The 27,296-nt window shown below is 36.1% G+C and overlaps 1 protein-coding gene across 21 annotated transcripts in view; it reads right to left on the bottom strand.

Moving 5' to 3' along the window:
- Window positions 1–1,814: 1,814 nt before the first annotated feature.
- POSTN (periostin) overlaps window positions 1,815–27,296 on the bottom strand; it is a 38,614-nt gene continuing 13,132 nt past the window's right edge. The window contains exons 7-24 of one of the 21 annotated variants that reach the window (XM_041118551.1): window positions 25,712–25,853; window positions 24,286–24,498; window positions 23,991–24,125; window positions 22,976–23,124; window positions 22,312–22,448; window positions 21,413–21,543; window positions 17,898–18,028; window positions 17,622–17,724; window positions 17,190–17,257; window positions 16,564–16,609; window positions 14,301–14,348; window positions 10,830–10,925; window positions 10,122–10,211; window positions 8,447–8,524; window positions 7,949–8,029; window positions 5,677–5,763; window positions 3,592–3,630; window positions 1,815–3,060 (exon numbers count right to left, since the gene is read on the bottom strand). In XM_041118551.1, coding sequence (XP_040974485.1) covers window positions 3,020–3,060; window positions 3,592–3,630; window positions 5,677–5,763; window positions 7,949–8,029; window positions 8,447–8,524; window positions 10,122–10,211; window positions 10,830–10,925; window positions 14,301–14,348; window positions 16,564–16,609; window positions 17,190–17,257; window positions 17,622–17,724; window positions 17,898–18,028; window positions 21,413–21,543; window positions 22,312–22,448; window positions 22,976–23,124; window positions 23,991–24,125; window positions 24,286–24,498; window positions 25,712–25,853 — 1,815 coding nt within the window. In that variant the 3' untranslated portion in view covers window positions 1,815–3,019. Of the gene's footprint in view, window positions 3,061–3,591; window positions 3,634–5,676; window positions 5,764–7,948; window positions 8,030–8,446; window positions 8,525–10,121; window positions 10,212–10,829; window positions 10,926–14,300; window positions 14,349–16,563; window positions 16,610–17,189; window positions 17,258–17,621; window positions 17,725–17,897; window positions 18,029–21,412; window positions 21,544–22,311; window positions 22,449–22,975; window positions 23,125–23,990; window positions 24,126–24,285; window positions 24,499–25,711; window positions 25,854–27,296 lie in introns of all 21 variants that reach the window. The other 20 variants (XM_030043031.2, XM_030043035.2, XM_030043032.2 and 17 more) reach the window with 20 other exon arrangements.

The raw sequence follows: 27,296 nt of genomic DNA, 5'->3' as shown, positions 1-27,296 counted from the left end.
TGGAGATGAGAGCACTACTGTTATGAGTCTGACAAATACAGACAATGAAGGCCTTGATAATGAAGAATAAAGATGTAGAATTAAGTATAATGTGATATTTAAATGTGAAGTATTGTTAATTCCAACGCAGTTTTGTCATGCACCTGCAATGTCTCTGCCTTGTAGCTTCCACTTTTTTCATCTTATCCAATATACGAAAAACAATCACCATGGTCTCCTCTGTTCAGTACTTCTCAAATTATGAATATTTATGAATATTCACCCTCCTACCTCACAAAGAAAACATGTAGATACAAATCTTAGTTTCCAGAAATCACAAGGTAACAATTAAATGTGTAATTCTAAAATGTCATTATTTTCAAAGCTAACATGAATATTTAGTGATCTTATAGATCACTTATGTGCACCTACTGCTGGCAAAACTGACAGATTTGAGAGCAGTGCTAGTTACAAATTCTCTGGCATCAGTTTTTCATACAGGATACCAAAGGAAGCAAATTAAGTGCTTTGAGAATTCCATCACCAACTCAACTAGGCATTCCTGCTTATAAATCCCCAAGACGTCATAAGGAAACACCAAAGAAAAGAGTTCTCTATTATTAGTAAGTATTCTGACTTGGTAGTATGCTAATCTCTTGTTTAATCACACTACATTAGTTTAAATTACTATAAGGTGAGGGGAAATAGATAACGGGGTGGGAGGAGTTGTAGTCACAAGTGTTCTCCAAATCTGCTCTTTGGTAAAAGACTGCCTGTGCTGAGAAAGAAATGACTAACTATATGAAAAGCAATTAAAAAACCATGCTGATTTTCTTTCTACATTGGGTTGTGGAAGGTAACAGAAAAAGCCCCTCCATCAAGAGAGATGTCAGTGTACAGTGCAGCTGGGCAGACACCTTTTGTGGCCAAGGAAGGACTCAGAGGGATGGAGTGTATCAGGATAACAAGGGTTCATGGAGGCGTGCCTTTTATATATTGTTGTATTTCACCTGGATTATATTAATGGTGAAGGACAGAAAGGTATTTTAGTGACTACCGGAGGCTTTAAAATGTTATCAAAGCAGAAAATACACCAAAATTAATATGTCACAAATTTATTCCCACTTGAAAAGTTAAAAATGCCCCACCACAGGATAGGTTGTAATCCATTTTCTTGCCTCCTTCTGCTTCCTCCCCAGTTCCTGCACATACTTTATCTGTCAGTTCCATTCCATTTTCTTCCCCATCTGCTGCTCCTTTTTGGGAGAGGAGAGCACAGACACATTCCTCCCCTATCATAATTACTGTCCTTTAAAATCTTACTTGACTGACAGCTCACGGTGGCACAGCAGTGAAGAAAGCAGATGAAAGTTAATGATTTAATGACAGTCAAAGGCCCCAAGGAAAGGCGACTGCTTCAGTTTACCCTCTAGGCAGTCCTAAGAGCTCTCATTCTCACCTAAAAGCTGTCTAGCTCTCACCAGGGTTAAAAGCTGTCCTTCCACCAAAGCACTATGATAGTAGATTCTGAGGTCACCTTTTTGACAGAGTCTGACAGCCCAGTAAGGCTACAAGATGTATCAATCCCATGCTCAGATAGCATTACCATTCAGGGAGTAGTGCTCGTGGTACGTGATTATGGAATTAGGGAAGGTTTTTAATTGTGTTTAAGGAGAGTGATACAGTTTAAGTGCATTAGCATGTGCTAAGTGAGAAAGGGAAGCATCGGTTTGCTTCTGTGAAAGCATATTTTTTAAATAACAACTACACTAAAAGCTTAAGAATATCTAGAATTTGCTTTACTATTAAAAAAAATAATTACAAATGAAAGCAAGCACAGTTCAGCCAAATTCTTTATTGAGTATTTGTTTCAAAACAGAAGTATAAAAGCACATTAGATAACTCCTCTGAAACTTTGGTCTGCAGAATTAAGGCACTTTGAACACATTTTTTTCTACTCCGTGACTAATTTTTTTCCAACTTTTGTTAATAAAGGCAAACAACTTTTATGAATACAAAACTAGAGTTATAAAATTGACATAATTTACAGACAACTCCACATTAGTACCAGACATTAGCAAAGCATGTTTTGATATAAAAGCTTTCAGACCTAGCCTTATTTTTGTAACACCTTTTTCCATGCTGAGTTAACTGTTTGCATGCATTTTTATTTATCCCTTTTATAATCCACTTTAATAATCAAAAGACACATTTAGGGAAAAGTGGGAAAACACTTAAGAATCTCAGTATATGTATTGGTACAGGATTCCTTTACTGGGAATGATTTTTCTTATCAATAAAGAAGTCAACATGATCTCAAATGCATTTCAAGAAGCTCATAATGTTTGCTTTTTTTCTTTTTAAGAGCTTCCATTAGCCACGTTACTAGAAGGCACTTGGATATGCAATGCAGAACAAAAAAAAAAAAGGATACATTTAATATAAGGCGTATTTGTTTGTTTAGAAAAGGTAATATTACCGGTGTCATTATGACATTAAACACGTCATGAATTTTGACTTATAAAAAGCATACAATATTACTGAACCAAAAGTGCTATGTTAACATCTCATATTTCCTTAGATTACTCTAAAAGTCACCTGAAGTGATTTTTTTCTAGAAACGATCTGATTTCATTTATATTTCTTACTTAGTGGAAATAATAATAATTAAAAAAATACACTCTGTATTGTTCCCTGCTCTTCTTGAATTCAATTCTGCAAACACTTACTAGCCAGCACAAGAAGGAATCCTGGTTCTACAGAAGTCAATGGCCTTCAGCAGTTCCAGGATCCCACCCCGCATAGTGCTTACTACTCAGAGCAGTTAAAGCACCCCCACTGGACGACTACTCCTAGTGAGCACTGTGCTAGCAGTGAGTATCTGCAGCGTCACATGTTTTTGTGGATTCATGGTTCAGTTTTCATTATGTTATCAAAACAATGTAATTTTCTAACATTCTTGTTTTTTAAAAAAGTTTCTCTTCCTCTCAAAGACCATGCTGTTAATTCATAATTCTGTGGATTCTAGCTTGGAAAGCTTTTAGTGATAAGCTAGTCTTGTCCTCCTTCTTGCTGTTCCCCCTGGGAAAAACAGAAAAAGAACCATAATTATTACCTATAATTACATATAATACAGTTACTCTATATACCGTATTTACTTGTGAAACAGACATGTGAAGAAGATGAAGCCTGATGCTGAACCTTTCACTCTTGTGCTGACAGCCAGGAAATTACAATGATCTCTCAGCTTCTTAATTGATCAAAATAATGTAGAATCAGTGAATTACAAATCCCATGGTGGGGAATCTCACAGTGCTAGACTCCAGAGTCAGAGCTCACTTTGACAGCTTTATTCGCATCTGAAATACTGTTTGACCAAAGCACAAAATCTAAGTTGTTCTCACATAGAAATATATATAAGAAAAAAATCTAGAAACCCAGAAATTAACAATACCAAGCTTTGTTAAAATTTCTTTTTTTAAAAGCATAAATGCAACTCTTGCTTTTCAAACTCTGATTTCTTAAGGGTATTTTTTCCCTCCTGACTTTTAATGTAACTGAGAATAGTATTTGATGCACGTTAAAATGTTTAAATGTGTGTTTTGCTTTTACCTTGTGTCCTCCTGGTTGGTTGTTCTTTCCGTACAGGTGCTTCTAGAAAATAGAAATGTTGTAGTCAGAAGTTATTTGTAAGAACCTTTGAATTAAAACTCATCAGAAATGTTGGAAACCCATTGCTGATTTGTGAAGTTTGTTTAAGGTTTTCGGTAAGCTAAGAAATTTGTCCCATTAGCATGTTGACTTGATCACCTGAAACATGAATGTTCATAATACAATTCACATATTTCTGTCATATGCAGTCATCTACCAAATCTTACCAACATTTCAAAAGTATTTTTACATTTTATCAGTATGCATTAATCCATTATTCACACTGATCTCCTACAGATGGTTACATGATGTAGGCAGGTGCCAGGACGTTTTGCCCATGCTCTTCATTCAACGAACACCATCTGAGACTGTCAGGGACGTACAAGCTCAGGTTAATGTACAGCCCAGGACTCAGTCTCAGCTTTTGGAAGAGGATGTCCAGGTCTGCTGTATAGACATTACTTTAGGAATTATTTATAAGTGATATGCTTGAAACTCAACCATCACAAGATGTTGGCCACATTTCCAGCTGTGTTTGGGGCTTGATGTGTAATTGCATTGTGAGTCCACGGTATGATTCCACATTTAGATTTCAGACACTTCTGTTTTAATGGGTCAAGCAGAGCAAGGGCTATTGAATAGGTACCACCCTCATTAGCAGATACATCTGTTTTCCAAAATACTGACTCAGTGAAGCTATGGACACTTCTTCCACCTTCTCATCCAATCTTGAGACATTTTTAAACCAGCTGTCTCCTCATTAGGAGGAAAAATATTTCACAAGCATAAGAGATAATTCTGTTACTGTCACAGAAACATTACTGCAGTATTTTTCCCTCTTTACAACCATAAAGTACTTGCTTCTTCACTTAACCAGCTGCAGTCAGTTGTCTTTTCATCCTGAGGTACAGGGTATATAAATGCATAGCCCTGAGACACAGGCTTCACCTCATTACAGCTGAGGCTAAACACTGGGTATCTGCACCAATGTGATTGAAAATTTCAAGCTCTGTGCTGCCCGGACAAGGACAGAACAGGGTCCATCCAAAGTATGCTTTCCATACTTCTATGGTGTCCATACAATTATGCTTTCAGGTAAACCTCATGGTTGAAGATCACACCTGTCTGTCATTTTTAGTAGTTGACTTCCCTGCATGCCTTGTACTACTGAAGATTGAAGTTATACAAACACTACGGTATACCTTCAGTATTTAGCATAGACTTCAAAATTTAAGAAGTAGAAACATATTTATTTAACTTCATTCTCTACAAACCATAATATTTTTTCCTATGAATTTAGTTCAAAGGCTGACAGAATAACTTATTCTGCATTGTTAGAATTAGAATTGGAAAAGAACAAACATACAAATACAAAAGAAACCTTGAACAAGCTACTACTTAAATTTGAATGAAGATCATTAAAAAAAAGATTGTTAAACTTGAAGAACAAATTCCTGGGATAAAGCCAGGCTAAGTTGTATTGGGCTCCTTTAAGAGATTTATTTTGCACCTCGACACCATTCAGCTTTTTCAAACCCAAGAGCTTGCCTCATTTAACAACAGGATAAGGATAGAGAAATTCCAAGACCCTGTGAGACATTTTTTCAACCCCAGAGGTTATATTCCCTCCACCCTCCACCCCCTTCACCCTTCACATCAACAGATCACATTAACACTGACAACAAATAACTCAAGTTAAAAATAACTCACGTGGTCTTCTTCTGGATGTGCTGCTTAGAGAAAAGGCAATTCTTACGCTGCGTGTTCCTTCAAATGTTTTACCTAAGCTTTGCAGTTGGACATTTCCTCTTGTCTACTATGCTTGCCAAATCTTTTAGTTACTTTTAGCCACAAGATAAGCCTCAACATTTTTCTCTGCAACGTCAATGGAAGAATTCTTTTCCAAAATAATTATAAAACTCTTCTTGCTAAAATACTGGCTTCAGACTCGAGTAATTTTTGTGAATAGATACTATAAAACCCCACCTGGAATGATCACTTCAGACAAAGCAGTCTTAGTGATACTGGATTTTTAGACAAACTAACCTTCCAGATGGACTTTCTTGATTTCTCTCTCGATAATCTGTGGCTCTCCCTCAATTACTTTAGTAACCTTGGTGTACTCAGTTCCAGCTATGATAAGCATCAAAAACAAATGAGTTAAATCTGGCATAGCATTTTTCCATATGCAAGGAGCCTTCAGTGGAAACAATGTCATTTTGGGGGTGTAGGTGTACGCAGGCCACCATGTTATTCATGCCATAAGGTCCTGCTGATTTTCTCAGCCCTGCCACAGGTGATTCCTTCTCCAGGGCTGAGAGTCATTCATTGCAATCTTGGCTTGAAGTTCTGTTTCAGCAAAGACTGCCAATTCTAGTAAGCGGTGCTGGATGTTCTACGAGTAGATTACAGCCCATATGAAATAATTCTTTTACTTTAGGCAGTGGTAATACATTCATTTGTGACTGGACTTGGGTTTAAATGCTTAGGAAATTTTCAGTAAAAGAGAAGTGATTTGATGTAGACAATAGGGCCATAAAGCATTATCACCAACAGCCATAAAGCAGCATGTGTATCTGCTTTTGTTGGCTAAATGTATGGTAAGGTATTATTATGGCAGCCAAGGGTAGCTGACTGGATAAATCATGGAAAAGATAGAGAAAAATAAAATTAAAGCAGACAAAACTGCCTATTTGTCCATTCTGTAAAGCAGGGTGCTTATGCAAGCTAACATATAATAGCAAGGAAAAATAGCAAGAATTCAAGAGACAATGTTGTGTTTTTCAAATTTACTACAAGGAAACTATTTATCTCTTTTCCATACACCTATAGGATCACTGTAAGTTGTATCCTTACAGATTATGTCTCTTTAATTGTATACCTCTGTAACTGAAAATGATTACAATTACAATTGTAGTTAGATTCTGGCATCAGACCTGTCACCAGAATTTTGAACAGTTCTACAGATAAAGTTTGATCCCGCTCTTTATTGCCTGGTTGACACCAATAGAACATAGTCCAGTATATGGTGGGATTTTCTGGCTATAATTCCTTTCATTTTCAACTTTCCTTTTAAATATTCAACATTGAAATAGGCATCTCCAGAGAGCAGCTCTTTTCACATAGCTGGGACATCTAAGATGAAAAGGCCTCTGGAAGTTCCTATTTCTCCCCAATGATTACAGGCAAATCCTAGCTTAGATGTGTAAAACTAAGATTTAGATGTTTAAAACAGAAGAAAGAAATACAGTCAACAGTATTCATAGGCATATCTTGGCTTTTCTCCAAGACTAGCCGTACCCTCAACTAGCATGGTTTTGTTTGGTGAAAAGATGTTCAGCCATTCAGACATCACTAAATTTTTTACTTTACTGAAGTTTAAGTCACATCCACAGAATAGTGCTTATGAAGGGCTACAAGATTTAGTTCAGTGAACACACAGCTGGCTGTGAGCTACTTCACTAGTATTCAAGTTTGTAACTTACTAAAAAGTGAACATAAACTGATGTGGTTTCAGTTAATTTATGCCAAAAGAAACATCCATACATATTTTTGAGCTTCTGACTCAGATTTACACTACCATTTACTAAAACCACAACACTTGAATTCTTTTTTTATTCCCCATTGCTATTATAGATAGTTTTTCTAATCTACATTAAGCAGAGAACATTCCAAATTCATAGATGAAGATTAATTTCATAAGCACAAGTTCTTTTACCAGTTTTCTACAGCTACTGGTTATATATTGCCAAAACTGTTAGAATTAAGAGAGCAAGAAGGAAAGAAAACCATTCCTTGGAATGCTATATTTGAAGAGAATTAAAGTTAATGCCTTGATATCCATCACCTGTAAGCACTGAAAGAAGGATGCTAAACATGCCTTTAATTATTAACTTGAGGGCAATGAATATTCATTTCTGCAGAACTGATAAGTCAGATGAATTTGGCCTATTACAATATTTTCCACTTCATAAGTGTTTTTCACAGATTTAAATTTGATGAAAAAGAGTTCACTGCTAGTGGAATAAATCTTCATTGCTCCCCTGAGTTTTAATTAGATAACTTTTTAAAGACTGAAAAAAACCCAAATAATTTTTTTTTCATGAAAAATATAATAAAAAAATTGATTAATCAAACTTTGGTGCTTATTTCCATTTCACAGACATCTGGCACTTCATATATGGCATTCTGTTTTTTCTCCCATTAAAATTACACTTCTGCTAGGTCAGTCTTTAAAATGTTGAGATCAACATATCTGAGAGGGGTTTCAGTTATCATAACCTGTTGCAAAAAGGTTAGTTATAATACACTGAATTACCTCCCTGCAGAAGTCTTTTGATTTCTTCATCTTCAAGCAAATGACCATCACCTTCAATAAATTTGGTCACCTTGGTAACCTCTGATAGGATACAGGTTATGGCAAAAAGTTGATTTACAGAAAACATTTGACAATCGTGTAAGAGCATATTACTGAATTAATCCTGTCATAGCATTTTGCTAAATTAGAAAATTCATCTCTTGTGATATTAAATTCCATGTAAACACTGAAAACACCATGTTTTGTGATGAACATAGCATACTATATATTAGACCCAGGCAGCCTCAACTCTCGAGCTGACTGAAATGTGAAGATCAGAGACTTAAACCAGAATGTTAGATTTGGACATTTCTCAGGTTCTGAGGTTTAATCTCTGGGTATAATTTTGCAGTATGAGCACCTTTGCTGAAAACATGGAGTATCCATTCAGTAATTACTTAAGTAATATAATTTTTGATTTTTTTTTTTCAAGGAAGGAAAGAAAACAAGGATACTAACCGTCTTCAAGCAATTTCTTTAACTTTTCTTCATTGTCTGAACCACCTGCAGTAATTCTGGTATATTTTATTTCAGGACCTGGAAAAAAGATGTGTGTAAGACAGTGACTTCAATCAGATCTAATAGGATTGCCTTTTAAGTTATTTTTTCCTATTTAACACTTAGGATGGTTCCATAGTTGACATGCTTTAATCTGCTTTTATGATCACTTTATCTTTCACTGTGTCCCAAATTAAACTGAAAGAGGGTTACAAATAGTATTTAGAGCTATTCAGAAAAGTACTTTGACAAATTTAAAATACTTATAGTAAATATCTGCTTACATTCTTAAAGCAAGACACACTTTTAAACACTTTATGAGGTCATAGATCAGGTATTTCCTGAGTGCAAAAAGAGTCTGGGTCCACTGTTTTAAATAGACATTGGTTTTATTACTGCTATGAATCATTTGAGAGCTTAATATTTGAGATTCTTTATCAGTTTCTACTACAGAGAGAAGAGAAGGAAATAGCAGGTCTGAAAGGCTGGCATTTTACATTATATTGACCAGTTTATGTGGGATATTAATGAAACTTGAATTTGAGAAATAAGAAAATGGTATTTTATTTTCTCCCCCATAAATTCTGTTTTGAAAAATAGTCCCAAGTTTATTCAGAAACCACCAATGTTTTTCATTCAGTTATCTTCATTGTAGTCAATAGTTGTATGAGAATAACTTAAGCCTGGTTCTTTATTTCCCTCTTGCTTGAATGACTTCTTAAATTGAATTTTAAGATTTTCTAAATAAGCTGAATATTAAGAATTTCTGCTAAGTCAATGTGTTCCTATAACACTGTCTTTCCCTTACAACTGCTCTGGCAGAGAGAATTTTAATGGCAGCATTCAAAGTGATATTTAACCAAGGGGATCAAAATGTGTTAGCAGGGAATTTGTGGCTGCTTAAATACACCTCACTCCACTTTCCAATTTCTGTGAAGTTTCTAGGATTCTTAAAGAAATATCTCTGTAGTAGGTAAAATATAATTAAAATTGGCCAAAGAGTTTGAAAGTTACTGCAGGAGAAAATCAAGGGACACAGATGCACATTAATTTTATCTTGTATTAGCTGAATACAAATGTCTAACTTGTGCATGTCAGATCAATTGAGGCCCCTCCTTACAGAGAAATTCTTTTTCTGAAATGATTGTCAAGGGAGCCTGGGATGACATGCAAAAGTAGGTATCTACACACTGAAGGTCTACCTTTGGTCAAATGAAACCTACCCGGAGATATAAAACCCAAAAGTTCACCAAAAAAACCCCAAACAAACCCAACCAAATAAACCAACAAACTTCTTTCTAAAGCAAGCCAGACTAAAAAAAATGTAATATAATCGGTCTTATCCTGAAATGGCAGCAAGAAGTTTGCAAAAGCAGACACTTTGCAAATACATTAAAAAAAAAAAAAGACAAGTTTTCATTGTTTTGCATGCTGTTAAAATATTGTTGCCATTTCTGTATACGTGTGTGTAGCACACTTGGCCAGAATTTGAGCCATACATAGGCAGTGGGAAGCATTAGGGAAAAATTCATCTCTCCAGGAAATGCAGTTTAGGCATTAGGACAGAACTTAAGATGTGTTACTTTTGTATGTAATGGTGAACTCTACTAAGTATGAATAGCTCAGCATAATTTACCTTGAATAATTCTTTCTTCTGTTACTTTTTTCTCTGTCACTTCCACAGGTCGCCCATCAATTATTTTGGTGTATGTTTTAATAATTGGTTCTACAAGGATTTTTAAATTGAAGACATTAATCAAGTGATGAACAGTGTTACAAGTGCTGTTTCTGAGATGCTGAAACTCACTGAAGCACCCAAGGAAATACCATAGCATATTTTACAAAAAATAAAAAAATGTTCAGAGGAGACCAGGAACTAAGCTTCCTCCAAATTTAGGATGGCTACATGCTGTTTTTCCTTTAAAAGCACCCTAGAGGTGAACTTCCCAGTGCCCCTAGCAAAGATGAATGCAAAATTTACCTCTCTGTCTGATAAAATTGCCTTTCTATCACAGAATCACATAGTGCATTTTTGACTTCAGGACAACAACCAGCAAATAATTCTTAACTGAGACATGTTATGTCAGCATGCAGAGCATTTCTAACGCTGTCTTGACTGTAGCTATGGGACACCGGTAGGCAAAAACGCCAATTTTTTGAAATGCATGAGAAGTAGGAATGAAATGATGCAATGAAATTACAACACTTTTAGAAGGTCTTGTTAAAAACAGAACAGTTGTCTCACATATAACATTAATCACCTACATAAAGTAGAAACTGACTGGGAATAGTGAATGTTTCAAATTTTAACTAATACAAATTGAGTTGCTGAAAGCATACCAACCTCCATGAATCACTTTAGTTATTGTCTCCCCTTCCCTGACTATTTTGAACTCAGGTTCCCCTTCAATTAATTTAGTGAGCTGTGTGATAGATGGGTCTGTGACATAGGAAAAAAACAACATGTTACAAATAGTCATAAAAATATTTATGGTATTCCACAGGGCTGAGATGAAGCTAGCATTATCCCTCCTACCCTATATAAACCAGATTACTATAATGGAGATTTTTTTAAATCTGAGAAGCCATTTGCAGCAATGCTGTACAATCTTGCACTTTTTCCCATCCTACCTCAAATTTAGATCTTATTGCACACTACTTACAGCTTTTTTTTTTTTTTTTTTACTTCTGTGTATCTGATATTTTTAACATTTGTTGACAAGTCTCAGGCAAAAAACAGATCCTCAGCAGCTGAAAGGAAGTCTTCACCTATACATATACTGGTAAGAAGCCTACTCTGCAGCATTGCTGAAATCTTATAGCTATTGTTCCACTAGTGATCAGCATGCAAACTATTCTGTGAAAACTTAGAAAAGAACTAGAGAAAGGAATGTTTGTAATGTTATTTCCTACTAACTGTATAGATATCCAAGAAGAAACTAGGTCTTTTAATCAGAATTCCTTTACGTTGTTTTGGGCTTTTTTTTAATTTGTTGTTTGGGGATTTTTTTTTTTAATTTTTTTTTTAAGCTACCAAGACTTGGCCAGTGGTCACCCAGCCTAAAGAAAAAAAAAAAAATAGTAAACTTCAGAAATCAACTGGAATGGCTGTAAGGATATTTGTAGCATTAATGGCTATCATTCTTTGAGTTGCATGGGAGAGGTCATCTTGATTTCAATGGCCAAAACAAGCCTCTTAATCTTGTGCAATCCCTACAGACCACACTGATACAAATGTATCTCTGACTGACATGCTGGAGCAGCAGATACTAAATAAATTAGGAACATACCATTGATACAGTCAATTAACAGGAATAACATGGTTCTTCTATAACACACACTTCCCTTATTCCCTATTCAGAGTTAGAAACTTAACACAGTCCATCTGTCTCACTGGCCTTAAAAATCCCTTAAAAATTTTTCTTTATATGAATATATGTAGAAGTCAATACTGCACAGATTTTTTTTTTTTTTTTTTTTTGAAATTACTGATCAGGATTTTAATAATAGCTTTTTAAAATGCGTTCCTGGTGTTAATTGTTGAAAACAGTACAATTCAGGCTAACTAGTGTCCTTCAATAGTTACAAATCCAAGCATATATTTTTGTTTGCTTTTGCAACAGAATATGATTGTATAAGTTAGACTTTAGAGCAAAATAATTCATTTATTTGCTGCAGATGAGATGATATGATAGGATCATAATGATGCCCAGTTATTATAGAGTTCTATTCGTCTACTCTGAGTTTTAAATAGCTGAACAACCAATTGCTTTTTCTTTTATTTTCTAACAAGCCTGGCTGAAAAACATTCATAAACATTTTAAAGAAGCAATCTTACAAGATGCATTCACTTGCTCCTGTTTTAAATTTAGAGGCATTTTTGCATGTTAAGAACCCATTAAATACCAATATACATTGATACAAGTGATGAATATTCATGAGAACGTGTATTTATGAATGTTTATAAATCCTTTTCTTTATTTTTAGATTTTTAAATTACTGTACCTTCCCATGTGACTGATATAGCAGATATACACAAAACAAAGGTAAAGCCATAGTTTGCTATAGTGCCTAGTCTAGGACCAATCCTCTGAACATTTAATCCATTAAAATTTGGGTTTCAATCAGATTTAACTCTTTAGATCCCTTTAACTTACCTACGGATGGACAATGGAAGCACAACTCAAGTAGAAAACATTGAGACAGGAAAGGGCAGACATCACCCTCTAAACCTGGGGATGGTGGTGGTTTGTCTTTTTTTTACTGAAATCTCCTTTCCATCATGATCTACTAGAACTTCCTGACATATGTTGCAAAAATTAACATGCAACTTTGCAGCTTTTTTCTACAGACAGTTGTGGGCTTATGTGGTTTTGATGGGAGCTGCTGCTCACTACTATTACTATTAGCAAGCTCAGAAGGGCCAGAGTTGGCTTTATTGGGCCTATTTCTGAATCATCAGCAGAAAGGCTGTACTGGCCAGAGATCACTCCCTGGAGTGTGTCCCGAAGCAGAGACACTATACTGGCAATGGAAGCGAGTAACTCCTCAATACTCACTAACTTGTATTTTTTCTCTCTCTGATGAATAACACTTAGTTGTACGTTTAACTATAGAAATGCCAAGACATTTCTTTTGTTCTTTTTTTTTGTTTGTTTGTTTTTGTTTTGTTTTGTTTTTTACAGGGGGTTTTGTTTCAGTTAACTTTCAACTTCTAAACATTGTGTAAATCACCTAAACGATATGCCCTGTCTCTGGGTTTAACATATAACAGGTACCTTCAGAGAGTGATTCACCTTCATCATAGGAAGATTTCTAAAATATCTTGGATGAATTACCATATGGAATAATCTATTTGTATTATTTATTGTATTATATTTACATTATTCATTTTATTATATTTCTATGATTTATTTATATTGCTCTGTGGATCTGATTTAATGATGGAGACTAGGCAACAAATATCAGCATATATGTTAGATGGTGTCGAATCCTAAGTGGGATGAAGCACAGACAAGCTGCTGAATGAGCAAGCTCATGTCACTTCTGCTGGGAGGAAGCCCTCCCAGAAACAATGATTAATCAGTCTGGATAAAATTTTTGTAATACATTTTTAACTGCCTTTCTCCTCAGTTGAGCTCAACCAGATTCTCCCTGAGCATTTTTATTTCAATGGGAAAGTGCAGCTCATTAGCAGTGTACCTGGTCTAGGTTTTTTAGTTAAGTTATGAATCACAAGTGATTTTGACAGTCTCAGCCCCACTTTTTGTTTTCTTCAGTCCCACCACTCATCTTTAAGTCATGCTTTTGCCTCGAGAAATTGAAAAAGAAAGTTTGGCTAACCGTCCTTTCCAGGCATCTGACAGATATTGATATTTAGAACTGATTGAAAACTATAGAAAAATGAAGTGATTTTTTTTTTCTTCAAAGTGTAAGAAACAAATCTACTTCATTTTTAAAAATAACTTTTAATTTAAAAAAAAAAAAAAGGAAATTTTTTAATTGAAAGTATAGTAATGTTTGGGACACTTAAAAGAAATGGTTTGAAAAAAGATTGTTTAAAAAATGTTTTTTAAATGCCCATAGAAAAAGGAGAAAATCCAATTAGGGAAAACAACTGTGGGAAATCTTTTAATACAAAATATTTCAGCCAGTTCTAATTGCAATATTTGTATCTTTGCTTTTCCAGCAAAGTCCTGAACTTCCTCGAGTTGTTATGTACAAAATGCATCCTGTTAAAGAAATATATACAATATATATTCTGTATATGTATATGAACATATACAGAAATATATATACTAAGGGCATCATTTACCTTCCTTTCTGATGATGGGCTGGACGTTGCTTTCAATTATGTTAATTTCTGAAAGTATAGAAAATGGAATATAAAGCACATTCCATTCTTACAGTTTCTTTATGGTAACGATCAGTTATACTTGGTCTGGTCACAAAGATGTGGATAAAAACACAGATATTAATGGATGGAAAAGTAACTCAAAAGGATCTAGGGTATGGATCTTGGATCTAGTTACTACATGGTGGTGTATGGAAGTCACCTGCAGACGGAGTCTGCTGGCGTGCTGTTTGCCTTTCTTTGTGCCTTCTGAAACCCACTGGTCATGAAACCCATGATAATGAAAGGTACATAATAATAATAATAATAATGGCTCATACAATTCCCTGCATAAAGATTTGCACAATTCCCTGACATATCAAATTCTAATCTTGTCCTTTTCATTAGGGAGCTGACCTCGTAAACAGAGGAAACCGTCTGACATTCAGAGCTATTCTTACACTCGATAGAATGTCACAGAGAGCATGACTGTGGTGCCCTTGGGAGATCAAGTTGTACTTCTACACCTAACACAGACTCAAGTATTCATTGAACAACTTTGATAGATCATTATTTGACTCTTATCCATTCACAGGTAGAGGAGCCTTCACTAGTAAGGGTCCCAGCCTTCCCATTCCCGCATCCAGATAAATCAACAGTTACAACTTTCTTGATGTCTGACAGTGACCTCCCTTGCTTCAGTTTACAGGCATTGCTTGTCGTGCTATTCTCACTGGCCATGGGAGATAGAATCATAGAATATCTCAAGTTGGAAGGGACCCATAAGGACCATTGAGCCCAACTCCCTGATCCTTGCAAGACTACCTAAAACTAAACCATATGACTAAGAGCATCGTCCAGACACTCCTGAACTCTGACAGACTTGGAGCCATGACCACTTCCCCAGGGAGCCTGTTCCAGTGACGGACCACCCTCTCGGTGAAGAACCTTCTCCTCATGTCCAGTCTGAACTTCCCCTGACGCAGTTTCATTCCATTCCCTCGTGTCCTATCGCTGGTCACCAGAGAGGAGATCAGCACCTCTCCCTCCACTGCCTGCCGTGAGGAAGCTGTAGGCTGCCGTGAGGTCACCCCTCAGCGATGAGGTCACCCCTCAGCCTTCTCTTCTCCAAGCTGAACAAACCAAGTGACCTCAGCCGCTCCTCCTAAGCCTTGCCCTCGAAACCTTTCACCATCTTGGTCGCCCTCCTCTGGGACACACTCTAACAGTTTGATGTCCTTGTTATAGTGAGGCACCCAAAACTGCACACAGAACTCGAGGTGGGGCCGCACCAGTGCAGTGTAGAGTGGGACAATCCCCTCCCTTGACCAGCTAACGATGCTGTGCTTGATGCACCCCAGGACATGGTTGGTCCTTTTGGCTGCCAGGGCACGCTGTTGACTCATGTTCAACTTGCCATTAAGACAGATTATTCTATTTGTTGTTTCAAGAGTCTTTTAACTTCAGTGTGTCCAGTCTCAATTTTCAAAAGCCTAATGTGATAGTCTCCATTTCAACTGAGAAATTTAAGTAGAATCCTATAGAAATTTAATCATCTGCCTAAATTCATATTCCCTCACAAGCCAAAGCTCTAGCAGGATCTTTGTCTTCTAACAGTTTGCTTCAACAGGTTCTCCTTTATATGCAGAAACTAAATGCAAATCCTGAGAAAGACTGCAAGAGAACAAAAAAGGTTCCTTTTTTACACTTACTCCCTAAAAGAAAATGGTAAGAACAACTGCCTCCCATACAAGCCTCAGTTTTGTACATATGGGAAATAGGTGGAACAGGTACACCCTGTCCCTCTGGAAGCATTTATGAAAAAGAAAGCATCTCAGTGCAGAGTTTGGTCAATACTACATCTTGGAGAGTCAGTACAGTACAATGCTACGCCTTGGAGAGAGAGACAGTACAACTCTGCTGTGCACCAGGCACTGGACCTTGGCTAAAAACTGAAAACCAATCTTTTCCATGTGTATCTTGTCTACCCCAAAGAGTTTGAACAGCTTACTTCAGGGTTACTTTCCTGTCACACATCTGGAAAGGGAAAAAAATACACAGTAGCACAACAGCCAGAATCATTCTACTTTTGAGTCCTTCTCTTCCTGTGCTTCATTGGCACATTTTACTTTCCCAGAAATTGTTTTCTTTTTGATTGAAAAAAAGATCTACAATTCAAGATTGGAATTGGCAACATTTAAAAAGCAATCTCAAACCCATCTGGAAGTACTTAAAATGAACTTACTGTAAAACGTCAGTGGAATCTCTTTGAAGGCACTGCCACGAACAAACTATAAATACAGAAAAGTAATCTTAAAATTTAAAAGAAAGAGCACTTGCCTTCTAGTTTCCTAAGGAGTGTGGGTAGGATTCACTGCTTCATTGATCTAAAAGTTAGGCTATGCTATTTGCTTAGGTCCTCTCATTCATTGTTGAGGGAGAACGTAATCTCAAGATGATAGCTGAGATATATAAGGATGCCTATTTTTCTCCACAGGCTATTGAGGCTGGTAGGTTTAATGACACAGCAATTTAGCCACTCAATATTTCTTTCAGAGAGGGATTGCCTCAAGGATTTAGAAGTGATCTATTTTGCTGGAGTGATACAATGTACCTGAACCAAAGAGCAGATTTGGGCCAGTTCACACTGGAGTTATCCAAATGCAAATATTCTACAATTATTTGGTGTTGAAAAACATAAATTCTAACTACTGAGTGCAGTATATCGTTCATGATTATACTTGGGTAGCTGGGAGCTATTGAATGTGTTGTCAGCTGAAGAAACAGAGGGACGGGAGAATCACTTATGAACTATAAAGTACATGGTTTCAAAGATCCTGCCAAAAAGATGAAGGGATCATTAAAGTGTACCTTAATTTGAATGTACTTAATCAACTTCTTCAGGATTGTGAGCAACTGATCATTTCCAACAGGCAGATCTGACAAAAGAAATAGGCATGTAAGAGGAAACATACATCTGTGTTCGTTTTACTTTCATTTACAGTGATCAGGGGATGTAATCACTCTCAAACACTCACACAAGCATGTACTTGTACATATACATTCTTCCATATCAGTGGAAAAGATAGCCTATGACATCTTGTCTTCCATATACTTGACTATCACAGAATTTCAAAATTGCCATGGTTTCAAGCAGGGTTGAGTAGTGAGGTAAATTTTCTGTTTCTTATTCCACATAGGAATTGTCTCTTTAAAGGACTTAACTTTTTTAAGTTATTGCACCTACATAAAATGTAAAGAGAATCAGAAAAGTGTGTATAAATTCCATGAACTAATACTCACCTGCTGGATATAGGAGTTTATCAATAACATGAATGACACCATTGGTTGCCATGAGATCAGATTCTCTTGATTTCAGTTCATTAACAAGAAGAGTATCATTCACCTGGTAAAAGATGAAAAGAGAACATAAGTTATAGGGGCATGAAAAAACAACCCCAAACCCTAATGTTACACTCAGAGAAATGCATCCCATTCTGTAATGTGGATAGACATGGAATGCCAAATCCCTGTTACAAGGCTGTCTGTATCAGGGAGAATTCTTCTTCAACACTTAACTGTTTTCAAGTAGAGTTTCCCTCCTTGGATGGTTTTGAGAATGTTTGTCACACCAGGCTCAAAGCCACTTCCAATGAAAACTCCTTGTGTCAAGTGGTAAAGAAGAATATTTCTGAGAGCATTTTTGTCTCCTATTTTAAAAGAAAAGAAAAGTAGGAGTAAAAATTAAATGGTAATGGATAGTTCTTTCTGGAAATTCTAAGGATTCACACAGGCTTGAGCCAGAACTAAGCATAGTATGAATGAAACTACCATGAACACATACAATTTAAATCTGTTAAAATGATGATAAAGGGAAAAAAACAACCATATGACAAAAAGGCATTCAGAACATAATTATAGAATGACAGAATGGTTTGGGTTGGAAAGGACCTTAAAGATCACCTAGTTCCAACTCCCTGCCATGGGCAGAGACACCTTCCACTAGACCAGGTTTCTCAAAGCCCCATCCAACTTGGCCTTGAATGTGTCCAGGGATGGGGCATCGACCACCTCTCTGGGCAGCCTGTGCCAGTGTTTCACCACCCTCACAGTAAAAAATTTTTTCCTCATACAGTCTGAATCTACTCTCCTTTAGTTTAAAGCCATTACCCCTTGTCCTGTCACTACACTCCCTGTTAAAAAGTCCCTGTCCAGCTTTCTTGTGGGTCCCCTTTGGGTACTGGCAGGCTGCTGTAAGGTCTCCCTGGAGCCTTCTCTTCTCCAGGCTGAACAACCCCAACTCTCTCAGCCTGTCTTCATGGGAGAGGTGCTCCAGCCCTCTGATCATCTTCGTGGCCCTCCTCTGGCCCCCACTGAGCAGGTCCATGTCTTTCTTATGTTGGTGGCCCCAGAGCTAAACACAATCAATCATAAAGATGCTATGAGAACTCCTATACAGAAGAACAGAAAAGTGGCCAGCATTTTCCTATTTTTCTGTATTATTTTCTCTTACTTGCTTGCACCTCTAATCAGATTTTTTTTTTGCCCTTTTCTTAAATATGGTCTACAAATCATTCGCAAACACAGTAATTTCAGGACCACTAAGCAGTTGGTAATATCAAATTTCACCAAGCTACTAAATAAACACCAGCCTTAACACTGTTGCAATTAAAGGGAACCATAGCTAACAGTTAATATAATCATTCTCTTGTGGCAACACCCTTCTGAGATGACTGGGGATAACTCGCAACTCCTTATATAAAAACACATCTATACATGTAAATATAGTGTTTCCCATCTGGGGCAGGAGAAAGTTGCTATTTACTTCAGGCAGAAAAGAAGGAGTCATTTGGAGTGCTGGTTTTGACTGTACTTACAGAGAACAGACACAGCTTGGAAAAGTTGGGGGAAAAAAACCTATTCTAGGGATGATTTCCATATTTCAAAGTTTGACATTCCTATTTGGGAAGAAAGCAAAAAAAGCCAACATTTTCAAGACTGTCTTAGAAAGGAAATGGATTCTGGAGCTCAAGTTAGTGTCCTGACAGGGCTTTCTGGTGCTCTGGGTCCATGGAGGTTCAGAGTCATAGGATGGGCTGTAGGAATACCCATAACTACCCCAGGAGACAGGGTACCAAGCAGAGCAGTCTTTAAACACATCTGCTTGCCACTACATGGTATATTGACCATTCTATTACAAGTCTTATGTTAGCATTACAGGCTGATATTGATTGTTATTAGGAGTTTCAGCCTTGATGAAACTGCAATGGAAATACTGTGTGGTTATCATTTTTTCCTGGTGTCTCTTTCAGTGAATATTTTCCTTTTTCTGCTTTTTGCTTTGATCACTGATACTAATGCAATTCACTTTACTACTGAAATGCAATTAAATTCTCTTTTTCTTCCTACTAAAATTAGCAGTGAGATTTTGTGACTGGACCATTCATAGATAGCGTCAAGTTATATACAAAGCCTAAAAATGGCCATTCAAAAGCTGTTTTCACAAACTATCAGATTACCTTTGTTCTATGCCACAATGGTTACTGGGTAAAATAATCTTTGTTTTCTGTCATTTTTACAGATAAAGAAAGTATTTCTTTATATTCCTTAAAAAAATTACATATTTTAAGGTTTAATTTTTATGGAGAAAGCAACATAATGTCTTTAAAGAAAGCCAAGACAGTACTACAGAAAGTAATCTGACACACAAAAATGGACATTCTGCTGCAAAAAAATAACAAGGGTAAATTAAAATCTCATCTGCCAAGGAAAGGAAGTAGAAACTGAGTCACAACGATAGGAAAACATAGTACATAAAGCCCCTTGAAAAGCAGAATGGCGCATAATTGTATTCTTAATTATAGAAGTCAAAAATGGCATGGGCCTTGGGTACATGTCAAGTTGTGAATTGAAGACAAAAATAATAGACCTGATAAACTCTTAGTTAATAAAATAACTATGTAGTCCAATAAAAACAGAACAATGGCATTTATCCAGTTACTTCAGTTCACAGCCTTGAGACAAGCTTCATTTCATTTTATAGCTATCTAATATTAGTCATTTAGGCTGTTATTTAGTGTTAGTCACTAGGGACATACCACACTAGAAGGTAATTTAGACCACTATCATAACATCAAATGGCTGAAGAGATAATTTAAATTCCAGTGAGTTAAAGGCTGTATAGAGCTAGGGTTGCTGCTTTTCTATGCTCCGAGCTGGACTCTCTGAAGTCATTAAGGATTCTCAGGATTTGGCTTCATGTCTTTGAACTTTGATCTGAAAAGTGCAGGAGCAGAAAATGTGACTGACCTTCTGGATGTGGGATTCAAGGCAATCACGGGATTCAAGACAATCACTCCTCCTGCTCTTGGGCACAGGCCAGATTCACATTACTCTCAAATAAACTAAAAACATTTATAGTGCTGTGGCCACAGTCTACTCCTCTAGTGGGAAATTGCAGGAGATTTGAAGTATTCACTGTGCATTTCTTCTCTTACAGAAATAAAACATGACATTAAAGAAACTACTTTTAAATCATGTGAAAAATTTATGTAATTCCAGAGTTTAAAGGCATAAGATGGAAAGAAATTACATAAATTCACATTTAGTAATATATATTAAATATTTAACTTGTAGAGCACAAGTTATATCAGAGATCACTGGGTGGAGGCAGAGAAGGGAGAGGAAAGGAAAGATAGGAAAGTCAATACTACATATCTTTTAATGCAGTGGTCACAACTAGAAAAGAAACCTGATAGAAGAGACTTTTCAGTTTAAAGAATCTGTGGCAAGGTTGAATGATGAAAAGTTGAAGCTAATTAAATGAAGGCAGATTTTGACTTGGAAGGTAATTACACCTTGGAATAATTTATCAAGAATGTAAATTTAAATTTAAATTCAGGTTGGATGCTTTTTTCCAAAAAGACATTTTCTCTAACCCCCAAGAAGGAATTAATTTAGGGAAGTCCTATGACCTGCTCTGCGCAAAAGGTAAACTGTTTTATCAGACATGTTTTTTTGTAAGAAATGCATTAGCCACCTTTCCCACCGATTTTTACCTTTGCTTATATTTCTAGTTTTCTTATGTTACTTACTTATCAATATATCCTTATCATCATCAGTCAAACCTTTAAAGGCATCGTTAGTTGGAACAAACAGAGTCCATTTTCCAGGCTGTGACAGAACATCATCTAAATCTGCAGCTTTCACCAGACTGAGGAAAACGCTGTTTACAGCAAACAGACAAAACACAGATACATTCTGTTGAAGTGTAGTAACTATACTTGGGTCCAGGCACTTAGTTCCCTCATTTTTTCTGATAGTGCATCAATTTTCAAACACTCACCCTGTTTCCCGGAAATAAAGACAGTGGAGGAGGAAAATGAGAAAAAAAAGAGTCTTAAGAGTAACAGACTGAGCAAAAAAGATTTGAGAAAAAAAAAAAAAATATTCGCAGCCTGGATCAGAGCAGAATTCATCAAATATAAACCCCACAGATAGAAGAGATGAAGGGAGGATGCCAAGGATAGTTGCTTTCTCTAGGAGTATTGAGATACTTGCAGGAAGGGGACAGAATAGGTACTGGGAAGTGTATGCAATCATGTTGGAATTGTACTACTTGTTAATTAAACCTCCAGACTCCACTGCATTTATAGCTTTGGATTCATCATCCAATCCCTTTTGTCCTCTTACTCTTCTCATTCTGGAAAGTCTTACTGACTCCTATGTGCCGTTAACAACCATTCTAGCATAAAGTCTGGGAGCCCTTTCAGCACAGAGCTGGAGAAGAACATCTTTTTTATTCCCCATCCCCTGACTTTTTTTTTTTTTTCTTTTTTTTTTTTTTTTTATGGAGGTAATACCCCCTCCCCTGCCCTTCCTGTCCCCCAAAATCCAACAACCCACAGTCCACAACTATTTCTCAGACCAGCTGTGCTGTATATACAGTTACCCTCTGTAGGAAAATCTCAGTGCTGAAAAAACTGCTACTCACCTAAAACGCTTATCATTTCTCAGCATTTCATGTAATGTCTTTTCTGCTGGATTGATGATCTGTCTCAAGATGTGAATAAAACCGTTCCTTCCTTCTTTACTTCCTCTGACCATGCATGAATTTTCAATACATACAGCCTGATTAAAAGAGAAACAAGTGTAGCTATTCACACAATGATACACTTTAACATATTTGATAAAATGAGATAGAGGCATACTTTCCAAGAGGCTCCTAAATTTAAAAATAATATTCATATGTATTTCCTACAGTCAAATTGTGTGTTCTTACTAGGAAATTTGGTAATGCTTGAGAAAGCAAAAGTAGCAAAATCTTGAGTAAGTTAATATGGTGTAAATATTTCTAAACTTGATTTTTTTGTTTCCCTTGAGAATATTCTTAACTGATTCTAAAAAAACTAGCTTTAAAACTTTGTAATTAATGGAGTGCCAGATCTGGAATCCTGTTTTGTTTTCCCAAGGAGTCTTCATGCAAACAAAGTTCCCAAAGTTCCTTTCATTTTTTCCTAGCCTAAAACCTTAAAGATTTTGCTAGAGAGTCGTAATGGCAAATGTTGGAGGTTTCATTCAGCTTTCTCTTTTGTTCTTTCATTATTCTTCATTTTCACAGCTGGGATACATATTGTTAGAAAGCCCTGTTCACTTACTGTGCGATACAAGAACACTCTAAGCAGTTTTCCTCCAATTGTCTCCAGCTCTTGTCCATTGTACAGTTCATTGAGCCCAACTTTCACATTTATAATGTGATTCTGCAGGATCGTTTTAAGGTGGCGTTGATCCATCCTTAAGGTGTCATCTACAAAGCCATTTAGATATTAATATATAGTGATTTATATAGTGAATTTTCATTCAAATAAGGTTAACTGTGGATGCTATATTAAAAGACCATGGAAATATTGTATCTTTCTTTGAAATGCTTGAGTTAAGTGTTGGACAGACCTGTGTACACAGAAAATGAATTGTTAAGTAGTTTCTACAAATTGCCATTCCTTAAATTCAGTAATGACTTTTGACATAGCTCTGATTAATTACTATAAATAATATGGCTGATGATTTATATGTGGGCCTGCTCCATCTTCTGAATTACTGCTGAACTTCTTATTACAACTTTTCCTTTCTGCATGTGCACCTTAAAACCTTTCCAAATTTGCTTCTGTGGTGGTGAGTTAACCAAATTCTTGGGGAAAAGTTAGGATGCCCATGTAGTCACTTCTGCAAATATGCAAACACCTGTTTTACACTATATTTGTATCAATTTCTCTCTGCTTTAATGTACTGGAAAATACCAATCTTGTATAAATTTTTTGAGAATAAATAAGTTGTGAATCTAATGCAAGTAACCCAAAGATTAAGGGAAATGGCAGTTCATTAATATCTTTCCTTTCCTACAATCTGTCTGTGCATATTTTGTATCTTATTTTAGTGATACTATTTCCATTAACAAATGATGCCGCTAAAAACAAACTGTGCAGCCTGGTCATTAGGCTTTTTTTGTCTTTCTGCATGGTATGTATTTTGAAAGGATGAAGTATCTCTATTTCTCTATGGCTCTCTTTCCTTGGCACTTAGAACAAGTACTGGGGTTTATTTGGAAAACTGTCAGGGTAGCGTATATTCTTGTTCATTTTGACATTCAGAGCATAATCTTTTAAAGCTACTAACCTGAGAAAGCACCATTCAGAGGTACCAGGAGAGTGTATTGGCCTTCTGGTCTTAGGGAAGATGCCAGTCCTAATTGTATCATGAGGTCTGTAAAAGTAGTCTGCTGGGCACCCCCAAGCTCAATGACTTGCTTGGCTGCAAATAAAGGAATAAGAAAAGGTATTTTAACACACAATTTATTCCTTTTCCTGATTTGGATTCTCCATGCTTATCCATAATAATATATCTGAGGTAATCTAGGTAATATTGCAAAAAACATCATCAGTGTAACAAGTTTTTCATACACATCACTGACCGGAATCAGGAATTAGCACTTCATCAATGAGGTGGATAACGCCATTGCTTGTCACAATATCTTTGCGTTTCACCATCTTCACTCCATTCACAGTCAGACTTTCACCATCACAACCAACTTCAACTGTGTTTCCTTCCAAGGTTTCATAGGCAGCTCCACCTGTGATGGCTTCAGAGCACTGCAGAGTATTTAAAATATGGAACTTCACGAGAGCTGTGGAGAAAAGAGCAGGAAGTTCATGCATAGGTGTTTGGACACATATATTCATATATATATATATATAATTCACATATAGGTGTGGAATAAATTACATCCACACTATTTTTAATACTTTACTAGCTTATGTAGCATATTTGCTTATTTGCACTCATAGATTCTTTATTAAAAGTTATTTATATAAGAATTGATACTATGGGCCTCTAAACAACATTTATGGTCAAAAAGCTTTGGCATCCATTATATTATGAAAACTATACTGGTTATGCTGCAACCTGCATGTAACAGAGTATATAACTCAGTGACTGCAAACGATATGCTTCAAATGGACCTCTGAGTACAAAATTCTATAGGCTATGCAAAGTCAGCCCCACATTTATATTTTGTTATGCCTTACTACGTGAGGTTCACTGTACTATCCTCTGCGTGTAACAAAAGAATCAGCCAAAAATTCCTGAAAGCAAAATGAAAAACAAACAAACAAACAAAAAAACTGTAACAAAAATGCTGTGCTATTTCAGGATTCCATTTTTAGTCATTGTCTCAAATTAAAATTAGCCCAGATCCCTCTTTTCATGATCCTCCATTGAGATACTCCACAGAGACTTAATCAGGCTATAATGAAATGATGGAGAACTTGTTTAGTGCAGTGGATAAATAAGAATAGAAATTTAACCTTCCATTTCTTAGTGGTTCCATAGAAATGGAACCTTCTATTACATTACTGTTCACATAACAGACTGATTCAGTTATTAATTAAGTTTATTGTAGTTCTCCGAAGAGTAAATGTGTTGACTTATAGTTTGTCAGAATATATAGTCTAAATTCAATTCAACTTACAGACAGAACTTTTCTTTTACAAGAACATGGCCTTTTTGTATGAAAAAGCTATTCATGAGAAAGCTATTACAGAATCCCACATTCATATAGCCCTGCATTTCTAGAGGCAGGAATCTCTATCAGAACTATGCAGCTGAGCTATTAGAAACATCAATGCGCCTGTATTTTCACAGTTTCCTTTAAACTGTTTTGGAAACTAAGTCCTCAGTGAATTTGAATCCTTAGGTAACTGGAAAAATCAAACAGAAGAAATAATTCCTCCCATATGTATGAAAGTACAGGTGCTTAATTTCAGAGCTACCAGGATAATGTAGTTTCTACCTCCCGATCTACTAACCTGCATTTTCATTTGCAAAAAAAGGTTACATACCTTCAGAAGCCACCTTGTCACCCATGATCCTTTCTAAGAGTCCCCTTGGAAGTCTCTCAAAAGCTTCATTAGTAGGAGCAAAGAGTGTGTAATGACCAGGCTTTCCAAGAATATCCAAGACATCTGATGTGATAGCAGCAGCCTAGAAAATAAATTTTGTTTTTAATACTGGTTATTTAAAGTATTACCAAAATACATTATATGTCTAGTTTCACTGAGTGCCCACAGGCACTTTAATGCTAGACTGAGATCAGTGTTACAGAAAGATGAAAAAATGAATTAACAAAAAAGAATAGATAATTGATTTGGGGGGGAAAATATGTCAATATACCAAGTTACCTCCTTAATTTAGCACACAGTAATCAATAAATTCTGATAGAGGTGACAACAGGGCAGAAATTTTTAGTATTATGGCCTGAATTTTTAAATGAAAAATGTGAACATGCAGGTTTTGACAAATTAGATCAAAGCAATAGTCTATCAAAGCTGATAATTTGTCCCTGAAATAATAAAAAATGTATTACGGGTGTATGACTAATTTGATTAAATGCAAGGAGGAGGTTTTGAATCACAACAGGAGGCTGAGGGGTGACCTCATTGCTCTCTGCAGCTTCCTGAGGAGGGGACATGGAGAGGGAGGTGCTGAGCTCTTCTCCCTGGGATCCAGGGACAGGACGCCTGGAAATGGTTCAAAGCTGTGCCAGAGATTCAGATTTGATATTAGGAAGGATTTCTTTACCAAGAGGTTGATCAAACACTGGAACAGGCTTCCTGGAGAGGTGGTTGATGCCCCAAGCCTGTCAGTGCTTAAGAGGCATTTGAACAATGCCCTTAATAACTTGCTTTAACTTTTGGTCAGCCCTGAATTGGTAAGACAGTTGGACTAGATGATCATTGTAGATCCCCTCCAACTGAAATTATTCTATTCCATCTCAGGCTTTGAGGCCAGGAAAAATTATCTCCAGGTTTTTAATCCCTAAAAATGTTACTCAGCTCTGGACATTAAAAAAGTAAAGTTAAACACAATTGATGAAAAATTCTCTACTTTCTAGTGATGAGGAAAAGGTAAGCAGTCTGAACTAAATAAAACCCCATTCAATATTTTTTTCAAAAAAGTATTATTTCCCTTTTATTCCTTAAATAAACCTTCTTAACTTGCTTATAAATCTCCTCTGTATAACCTCACAATTTGGGTGTTTCCATTATTGGATTAATCCTAAAAGAGAATACTATAACAATATATATTTCTTTGGTGGCTGCAACTTGTCCTCATTAGAATCAAAGACTGAAGAAAAAGAACAATACAGGAAAAGTAATTAAAGATATTGTGAGAATATATGATGGATTAAAAGGATAATATGATAGAGTATGACAATATAAATTATGAACAGATTTTCTAGAAAAAGAACATATGTAAAATTGAACAAATCTGGACTTGAGTAAAGAATTTCCTCTGTCAAATATGAAATATTATAGAAATATCTATATTATAGATATTATATATTAAATATTAAGATAGAAAGATAAAGTGCATATGAAACTGGTGAACTGGAAGATGGGAATGACCATGTTAAAAGAAATGTCA

Source organism: Aquila chrysaetos, chromosome 19 (genome assembly GCF_900496995.4).
Source record: "Aquila chrysaetos chrysaetos chromosome 19, bAquChr1.4, whole genome shotgun sequence".
Taxonomy (NCBI): domain Eukaryota; kingdom Metazoa; phylum Chordata; class Aves; order Accipitriformes; family Accipitridae; genus Aquila; species Aquila chrysaetos.
The sequence above is the reverse complement of the archived record's forward strand: the minus strand, read 5'-3'. Positions and strand labels throughout refer to the sequence as shown.